Source organism: Labrus mixtus, chromosome 12, assembly GCF_963584025.1.
Source record: "Labrus mixtus chromosome 12, fLabMix1.1, whole genome shotgun sequence".
Classification (NCBI taxonomy): Eukaryota; Metazoa; Chordata; class Actinopteri; order Labriformes; family Labridae; genus Labrus; species Labrus mixtus.
In genome coordinates this window covers 8,651,986-8,662,196 of record NC_083623.1, presented here as the reverse complement: position 1 = coordinate 8,662,196, position 10,211 = coordinate 8,651,986, and the positions used below count along the sequence as shown (strand labels likewise).

General features: G+C 43.5%; 1 protein-coding gene across 1 annotated transcript; it reads left to right on the top strand.

The window, feature by feature from the left end:
- The first annotated feature begins 285 nt into the window (after positions 1-285).
- Positions 286-10,027, top strand: extl3 (exostosin-like glycosyltransferase 3). The gene is made up of 5 exons (XM_061051813.1): positions 286-2,888; positions 3,542-3,669; positions 4,953-5,097; positions 5,215-5,343; positions 6,913-10,027. The coding sequence occupies exons 1-5, from the start codon at positions 750-752 to the stop codon at positions 7,120-7,122; spliced, it is 2,751 nt and encodes a 916-aa protein (XP_060907796.1). The 5' UTR covers positions 286-749; the 3' UTR covers positions 7,123-10,027.
- The last annotated feature ends 184 nt before the right edge of the window (positions 10,028-10,211 follow it).

Genomic DNA, 10,211 nt, shown 5'->3' with positions numbered 1-10,211 from the left:
TTGAAAATGGAAAGCTTTTCTTTATTTACTGTGGACTGAATCTGAGAACCCTTCAGCTTTCCACCTCCTCTGTCTTTGTATTTGCTAATAAGTCTGTTATATGAATGCAGAGGCAAAGAGGGAGCAGCATCTAGGTCATATGTGATGTGTTAATCTTGTCAGAAGGCTTTACATCAAAAAGTCAATAAAATGCAGCTCATTCTTTCTTATGGATAAACTGTGGTCACATCTATAACGCTGAAGACTCTTATTTAATCATTGTCATTCTTTCTCTTCCCAGGTTCCTGTGTTGGGAAGGAAGAGACGATTTCAGAGATTCCTGACAAGGTGTTAAAAAATGACAGAATCTCAGATAAGACCACCCACCAATCTCACTGACCTGTGAGCAGTTATGCACTCTCTGCGTCACCCATCGAGGGAAACCCCTCTACAGATGTGGGCCCTTTTTCTGACATAAATTAGAAAGGGTGAATCAAATAACAGAAATGGCATTGGATCATGTGGGCTTTAACGCCACAGAGTACATATTAGATTCAGATGAGGCGGAACCTCTAGCTAATATCCAGAGGACTCTTTAGAGGAGGAAAAACAGCCTCAGATGACCTTAACAGAAGGACGAAGCTACAGCCCAGCTTTGATGATTTAGGATCCATCCCGCTGCCTTGCTGACAAGGTCGTACCATGGCTGCTGCTGATCCCCATAGCAACAGTTCCCTGGTGGGACGAGGAGCCGACTGAGAGAGTCAACAATGCAGCGTAACGGTGGAGGGGTTGGCGCCGGCGGCCAGCCATGGGTGTTGAGGCGTGTGCGTCTCACGTGGCTCAGTTTCATGCTCTTCTTCATTCTGGTCTTCTTCCCGCTCATTGCCCATTACTACCTCACTACCATAGATGAGGCAGGTGGTCCTGATAAGCGCATCTTTGGGCCGCGGCCGGGCGGCGAACTGTGCGAGGCCAAACACGTGCAGGATCTGTGCCGCATCCGTGAATCTGTCAGCGAGGAGCTGCTGCAGCTGGAGGCGAAGAGGCAGGAGCTCAACGGGGAGATCGCCCGACTCAACCTGCGAATCGAGGCTTGCAAGCGCAGCATCGACAGCGCCAAGCAGGATCTGCTGCAACTGAAGAACGTTATTAGCCAGACAGAGCATTCCTATAAAGAACTCATGGCCCAGAATCAACCTAAGCTGTCATTGCCAGTCAGGTTGCTGCCAGACAAGGAGGACCCAGGACTTCCACCGCCAAAGTCTGCACGTTCCTGCCGCCTACGCTCCTGCTTCGACTATGCACGATGCCCTCTTACGTCAGGGTTTCCTGTGTATGTCTACGACACAAGTTCCTACCAATGGGCGGACTATATTGACCCCTTGGTGAAGCAGGCTTTTGCAGCATCAGTTAAGAGCAACATTTATGTGACTGATAACCCCAGCATCGCCTGTCTGTATTTGGTGCTAGTCGGGGAGCTACAAGAGTCATCCTCTTCTCCGCTGCCACCTCCTTCAGAGCTAGAAAAACAACTAAAAGCTCTTCCTTACTGGAGATCTGATGGACACAATCATGTTCTCGTGCATCTTTCTAGAAAGTCCATGACGCAGAACTTCCTGTATAATGTGAGCACAGGACGGGCGGCAGTAGCTCAGTCCACCTTCATGGAGCAGCAGTACCGTGAGGGCTTTGACTTGGTGGTCTCCCCGCTGGTTCATGCCCTCTCAGAACCAAACTTTTTAGAAGTGCCACCTCAAGTTCCTGTAAAGAGGAAGTACCTCTTCACCTTCCAAGGGGAGAGAGTGGAATCACTGAGGAGCAGCTTACAGGAGACACCCCCTCAATCTTTTGAGGAGGAAATGGAAGGAGACCCGCCAGCCGACTATGATGATCGCATAATCGGCACCTTAAAGGCGGTGCAGGACAGCCACTTGGATCAGGTGCTGGTGGAGTTCACCTGCAAGAACCCACGGTCAAGTCTGCCAACTGAGTGGGCTCTTTGTGGAGAGAGGGAGGACAGGCTGGAGGTGCTAAAGGTTTCAACTTTTGCCCTGGTTATCTCTCCAGGCGACGGACAGGTGGTAGCATCAGCAGGCTGTGGGATGAGGCTGTTTGAGGCCCTAGAGGTGGGGACTATCCCAGTCGTGTTGGGGGACCACTCCAGACTACCTTATCACCAGTTTATTCGATGGACTGAAGCTGCTATTATAGTCCCCAAGCCTCGTGTCACTGAGCTACACTTTCTGCTGCGCAGCCTATCAGATAATGACATGTTGGCGATGAGGCGGCAGGGCCGCTTTTTGTGGGAGACTTACTTCTCCACCTCTGAAAATGTTCTGAACACCCTCTTGGCAAGCATCAGAACCAGCATCCAGGTTCCTGCTGCACCCATAAAAGAAGAACCTGCGCAAGAGATTCCTCACAAGGCAGGGAAGCTGGCAGGGACTGATGCCAACCTGGCTGACAATGGTGATCTGGATTTGGGCCCCGTTGAGACAGAGCCCCCCTACGCCTCTCCACGCTTCCTCCGCAACTTCACATACACAGCTGCAGACACCTATAGAGCATGGAACCGGGCTCCTGGGCCTTTCCATTTGTTTCCTCACACTCCCCTGGACCCTGTGTTGCCATCTGAAGCCAAATTCCTCGGCTCTGGTACCGGTTTCAGACCCATCGGTGGGGGTACGGGAGGCTCAGGGAAGGAGTTTCAGGCTGCTCTGGGAGGGAACGTGCCCCGAGAACAATTCACTGTGGTCATGTTGACATATGAGAGGGAGGAGGTGCTGATGAACTCTCTGGAGAGGTTGAATGGACTGCCATATCTCAACAAGGTGGTGGTGGTGTGGAACTCGCCCAAACCTCCTTCAGATGATCTACTGTGGCCAGACATTGGCCTTCCCATTGTGGTGAGTACACAGCAATAGTTTGTTTCTTCCGTACCGACACATCTCCTTGTCATCATGCCTCTCCGAGGAAACCTGTAACTTTTCTGAAGTGCCAGAGATGCTGCCACGTTTATTTAAGTACCTTTACCAATGAGTTGTTTGGATCAGTGCCTTTGTAAGTCTCCAGGAGCCCATAGAAATTACCAGCAGCTTTACTAAAAAAAAGATGTGAGGAAGTCTGACATGCATGAATAATAAAATTTGTGCTTTTGAATTGAGTCTGGAAAAAAAATCTAATATTCATGTGGCTTGTATTCACACTATTAGTTGGTGACAGAGACAGTACAAGTGGTAAGCTGTGCGGGGGGGACTGAATAATTTGTTTTTGTATTTGTCACTGCTGGAAAGTGCTGCCGAGGACCTATCATGGATGAGTCTATGTGGCAAAGTGAATCAATTATGACAACCTAAAGCAGTAAAAAACCATGCAGGAAAGTACCTGATACTACTGAACAGTCAGTGGCCAGAAAATGAATAAGACCATGTTCATGTATGTCAAACAGAAGTACAAAAGCATCACTGGAAAATGTACTCAACCATACTTAATTTACGGGGTTTGCGTGTTTACATTTCAATATCTCAATACTCACAAAACTCCGGTCTTTCACCTGCAGGTTGTCCGAACAGAAAAGAACAGCTTAAACAACCGCTTCCTGCCCTGGGACGCTGTGGAGACTGAGGCCATCCTGTCGATCGATGATGACGCTCATCTTCGTCATGATGAGATCATGTTTGGTTTCAGGTATGTGAAAGTTACTAAGCCAAAAACACCATTTTGTCAGCAAATATTTGGGCTCTGATAAAGGGCACAAATGTCATTACTTTGCCATCATGAAGTGCCTATACATTTTAGTTCATCCACCGTGGAATCGATAATGTTTGACTGTTTCATAACATTGACTCAAATTGGATTTTATGCAGATTTATTTCACTCAGAAACAGAAAAATGTACTTTAATGTCTGCTTTAGAATTTTCTAAAGGAAGGCATCTCTCGACCCCCCTCCCAGTGTCTCGCGGCCCCCACTTTGGGAACCACTGGGCTAAACAGTTTATAATTTAATGAAGAAAAATATCATTCTATGTTGAAACCCTAGACATAATGTAGTTTAATTATTTATGTTTGGAAAAGGTGCTGTGATGAAACACCTTTTTGGAATAGAAATGAAATGTTCGACCCCCGTGAGAAGTGAAAATGTCCCCCAAGAAATTGCAGGAGTATCAGCCATAAAAACTGAACCAGCCATTGGAGAAGGAACCAGACGAAATAAAAAGGGGAACAAGCTGTCTGTGCTTTGTATATATGATTCATTTGCTAATGCTGTACTTGGATAAGCTGAACTTGAAAGCCATGTTTAAACCAATTAAATGATCAAGTAGTCTGCAATGTTATTTTTATGCACCATCCCCTCCCTTCACCAGTCATGTCTGCGGCTTGGTGCTGTAGCAGCTTGTCCAGACAAGCAGAAAGTAGCTCGGAGTTTGAGTGTGAACGGGGTCATTTGTCATGAATTATCTCAAACTGCCCCCAGAATTACCCAGGAATGTTTTCCTCACCCCGACTCTCTGCGAAGAGGAAGCATTACGCAACTGCTGAAACTGTTACACCTGAGTACACTTCAGATCTTTTACATGTCTTCTGTGTCTCAAGAAGAAATTTAGAAGAGATTTAATGGAAACAAATTTTTTTTTCTTGCAGTGACTGGGCTACAGTGTGTGTAAAAAAATGAGCCAAGAGGGACATTTTGGTTTACATATCTGAATAAAACTGTCACATTCAGCAGAAGAAGACAACAGAACGGTTACTTAATTGCTCCCAAGAGGCGAGTAGTTGTCACATTGCTTGTGCAGACGACAAGTTAAAACAGATGGATGAAAAAGTGTGGCATATGCACAGACAGAAGCCGACGATTGGATCACAAAAAAACATACCACAAAACCACAAAATAGTTATTACCGGTAATCCTGCCCAAGTGAGTCTTAATTAATTGATTTGAAATAAGTTCGGCTCACTTTGTGTTTGGCAGAGTGTGGCGCGAGGCCAGAGATCGCATCGTGGGATTCCCTGGGAGGTACCACGCGTGGGACGTCAACCATCAGTCCTGGCTCTACAACTCCAACTACTCGTGTGAGCTGTCCATGGTCCTGACAGGAGCTGCATTCTTCCATAAGGTCTGATGTTGTTCTCCTCATCAAAAAAAACAAAAACACACAACATTCAGACAGATCGATTGATTTCCTGTCTCCTGGCCTTATCACTCACATGTCTCTCTTGTTTTCTTTTTGTAGTACTACGCCTACCTGTACTCCTACGTGATGCCCCAGGCCATAAGAGACATGGTGGACGAGTACATAAACTGCGAGGACATCGCCATGAACTTCCTGGTCTCTCACATCACTCGCAAACCCCCCATCAAGGTCAGTTATAGAGCGTGTTCAGCCCAGCATCTGCATGCTCTGGATCCCCCCCCTCAGGCCTCTGTGTGTTTATATTTCTGCCCACTTAGGCTCACCATTACTCAAAGTGACATGTCCAATATTCCACACAAATCTGAATCAACAACACAACACTGAATTGGTGTTCTATATTCTGTTTTTTTTTTCTTTTGGCCCCTGGATTTCTTTTATTGGAATCCCATTTATTACCAGAGTGCACATTTATGGCTAGACAAATAATTATAGCAATCAAGCCAGGGAAGCTGTAGGAACAGAAAAAGTCATTGCAGTCCTCAGTTTGAGTTCTTTTTGATTTAGCAGCGTGTTAATATTCAGGGTGTTTCAGTGGGGGAATTAAGAACGTCTTTCATTGAGCGTGTTTCATGACAGCAGTTCACTGCAAGGAATAAGCCTTGTGAATAATGAATTTAGGGCAAGATTGAATGTGGACTCCTTAATGGTAGAGAAACTTTCCCTGTGTTTCTCGAAGACAAATAAAACCGAAAATAAATTGCTCTCCACAAGTCTCTGGTGCTGATTTAACAACATTCAAATTCAGCTGTAGGGATGTTTTCCCTTTTCTTGATTAATCATTGGCTGAGATGTTATTAGCTCTAGCTGGCGGGATAATTAAGCTAAAATTAGTTTGTAGGGTTGGTTTAATAAGCCAACTCCATCTGAATTATAAATGTCTCAGGCTGACTAGTTTTTAAAACAGGGATCTTGTAAAGAGAGTCTTACATATGCACATGATGGCTGCATACAAAATACAATGCTAAAGGCTAAACCTGCACGTCCAAGGCAAAAAATGAGCATCCTCACAAGGCCGATTAGGGACGTCACAATAAAAAAAAGTGCATCATTCTTCTAATGCACTTCAGTGATGATTAGTCCTGTGATTTTAAGTTAAATGTAAAATTAGACCCTTGTGTTATTGCTATAAAACTGCCTTTAGCTGCCTGGCTCTCACACTTGCTTCTATCTTCTAACAATAAGTTTTGTTTTAGCACTGCAAGAGAAGCCTCATTTAGGATAAAAGCTAGCATACAAGCTAAGTTCAGCAAATGTCATACTTACTCAGATGAATGAAATCAAAAGCAGCTGAAGTTAGCTTAAAACATGATATCGTCCAGGCTCTGTTTCTACAATATGAGGAGATAGTGTATCCGTTAATGGACGTGTATGATCTGGCTTAATCCAGAAAGTTAATGATTTCAGCACATTGACACATTATCATTTGTTTCCTCATCCATTTACTCTGGACTGAAATGAACATGCCGTCCTCCAAACTCCAGTTTTATTGAAGTCCTATTTACAGCAATTTAACGTCTGTAGAAATCCAAAGCTGGACACGACTGCTGTGCCTTGTCACACATTTGATGTGTGTGACGCTGTTCATTGCTTCACTGGCTTTTCGATTCCTACAACACCCTTTTGTCATCAGCGTCTTTGTGCTGTCATGTACCACGAGCATAACTGACACAAAATACTCCACACAGCGAAGTCGACACCACACAAACAAAATGACCCTCTCTTTATCTCTTACCTAAGGTGACCTCTCGCTGGACGTTCCGCTGCCCCGGTTGCCCTCAAGCCCTCTCGCACGACGACTCCCATTTCCACGAACGCCACAAGTGCATCAACTTCTTCGTCAAGGTGTACGGCTACATGCCGCTGCTGTACACGCAGTTTCGGGTGGACTCTGTGCTTTTTAAGACTCGTTTGCCCCATGACAAGACCAAGTGCTTCAAGTTCATCTAGCATCCGACTGAGTGGCCCAGCAAAGAGCCCAAAGCGGAGTGGAATTGAAGGACCGGAGTTATTTAAAAAAAAAAAAAAAAAAAAAGAACAGCAGCTCCCAAAGTGCGGGGTGATGAAGATGGACGGTTTGACTGTCAGGTTAAAAGCACAGGAGGAAAGTTTGAGGTTGGGATTTTTTTGCCCGGGGGACGAAAAAGACAAGTTAACCTTAAAAGCTGTTGGCTTGTGGTCTAATCCGCATCTGTCCTGAATGTTTGAAGAGGGGAAGCTGAAAGGAACCACTGCCAACAAAATACGCCTTTTCAGTGGATGTCACTCGTCCTTTGTCATGTTCTTCAATCATGCTCGTCATCAACCACTACAGATGTCATTTGCACCTCTTGACGTCCTGCTGAGGAAAGAGGGCGCTTGTACACAGTGTACAGAAACTCTAAATGAACCTTATACTGACAATGGAGATGTTGGTTACTGAATCACTGTCAGTCTGATCTCAGGCTGCGTTCACAGCCGCCTGAGGACTGTTTCAGTTTGGGAGAGCAAAAGTGGCTAAGACACTGGGCTGCTACTGTGCTTTTCTTTTTTTTCTTCTTTTTTCCGTTACAAACTGTACTTCTTGTACATGAGAGAAGCACTGATGGTCAGAAGTATTTTATTGAACTTTTTTTTTTTAATACTGTCGTTTAAATATGTAAAACAAAACAAAAATCTCCTCTGTGGAACGGACATTTTTCAGAACCTCTGCCTGTAGGAGATCAGACTCGATAGTCTGAGGAACAGACAGAACCTCAAATCCAAACATGTTCAATGTTTAGTGTTAAAGAAGGAATTCACTTCAGCGGTCACCATAATGCCTCGAATTTATCATGAAAACCAGCCACCGTTTTGTCATTTAGCTTGTCAGATCCGTTTAAAAATGGCACTCTTTTATGGTATAGGGTGTTTACTTATGTTTGTAAAAAATTGGTCTGAGGTTGAAGTAGTTATATTTAAATGTAATAATATTGAGAGATCAACAGTTACAATGTCCTTTAATCAATTGCAACAAAGTTCGAGAAAAACAGCTGCCAAAATCAACAAATAATAATTCTGGATGTCTGATTCATTTCAAAGAAAATCAAGTGTGATGTACTTAGAATCATGGTTTAAAAAAATGATCTGTTGAAGGGAGAAGTTTGACAATTTGGGAAGTACTTTTATTTGCTGTCTTACAAAGCATTAGATGAGAATGTAGTCCTTTTTGTGAGTCTGTCTGTGAAATATGAGGCCACTGCCAGAAGCTTAGCATAAATACTGAAGATTGGGTGAAAGAGCGACTGTGGCTCTAACCAAAGGTAACAAAATCTGCTTACCAGCTAAATCAGAAGTTCACTCATCGTCAACATGTTTGTGTTGATTAATTCCAAGAACGGTGAAACAACAAGCTGTTTGGTTAGTCACATTGTTAAGCTTAGCTAATAGCAGATATATATTACAGATACCAGATTATAAACAATCTCAGAGCAAATAAGGATATTTTCCACATTTCTGAACTATTGTCTTTAATATAAATTTTACAATTCAAGGGTTAAATGTTTCTTGCCATGTTCATTTCACCCTCCTGTGTAGACCCTTCAAAGCTAAGACAGAAACGTCACTTTACGGTGTCGCCATATTGGTTTCGCTTTGTGTTTTGTTTTCTACCATTGCTTAATGAATGTTTTCTTTGCCAAATAGGTACGATGTCTGCTGCTTTACGGTATAATTTGCAGGGTGCAAAGTGTGAATGAATGCTAAATGGGTGCAGTCGTGTACACCCATAATCCACTCTGCATGGTACTTTGTCAGGAGTAAAAACCCATTGGAGCCCCTACCCATCATGTATCATACACCCAGTGTCCTTTATTTGATCTTCTTCAGAACAAAACCCTGAAAATATCCCCTTATAATATACATTAAGAAATCATGTTCCAGACATGAGGATGTTTTCTATGAAACAAAAACTCCCACAAGTCAATGGTTCCTGTATATTTATTGAATATATTATTTAAAAAGTTTGTTTTAAACTGATAATGACACATTCAATAAAATGACAAGACATTGTAGTTTATTTTTCCTGTAATCGATGAGGTCCCACCTTGTATGAGCCATCAGCTAATTTCACAGCCTAAAACTAGCTTGTGCCGTTGAATTCATGACGAGGGGGAGAGCTGAACTGACCTGAGAGCAGCGAACCAGGTTCTTACCTGTAAGAGAATATCATAAATGAAGCTTCTGCGACAGTCATTTGACACACAGTTAAGTAGCTTTGAAAGCCAAATCTCTACTTGCTACAGGTGGATGTTGCTGCTCTCTAGCCTCTCCAGTAAAAAACACAAATATGTGATTGGGCATGATTGGCTTTAATTCCTAATTACACTATCGGGGACATGCACTAAATTTAAACTAAACTAAATTTGCACTTCTGTTGCACCAGCCTTTAAAAACTGAATTTACCCCACCGTCACATCTGAACACTTTTATAGGACCTCCAGGGGCCTCATCATTACCTGGCTGGCTCTGACATTGTCCTCAGGGTGTAGATGGGGTCGGCTGTTGTTGTTTTGAAGCTCTAACCTCCCATACCTCCAGTCCTGGGTTTCCTTCCCCCCCTTCAAGGATCCGTGGCACAGCTGGTTTTCCATGGCCCAGAGCAGCGTACATTTCCCTGGAAGGCTGCAGTCAGTCACTCCTGTTTGAGTTTTTATTTTATTTTATTTTTTTAGAAAGTATGTGCTCCTCCTCGGTCTGATCCACAAACTGTGGGCAAGGCTCCAGCCACCTGCAGCTGATTCCTGCACTGTACCACTGATGACTTATGACAGAGTCAAACATACCATTGAAGGCTAGATAAATGGAAATAAAAACTCTCCACATTGTTTAAACATTGTCTTGACTTATGGCCTCGTTCTTTTTTCCATCTTTCTGCAACACATTCACGCACGTTAAAATGAAAAAGGAAGGCACTTTTTAAAAAAGTTTTTCGTTTTATTTGAACAGAAGAGACATTGTTTTATATTTTATTTTAGTAGTTATGTTTTTTCTTATTAATATCCGTAATTTCTAGCTAAGAC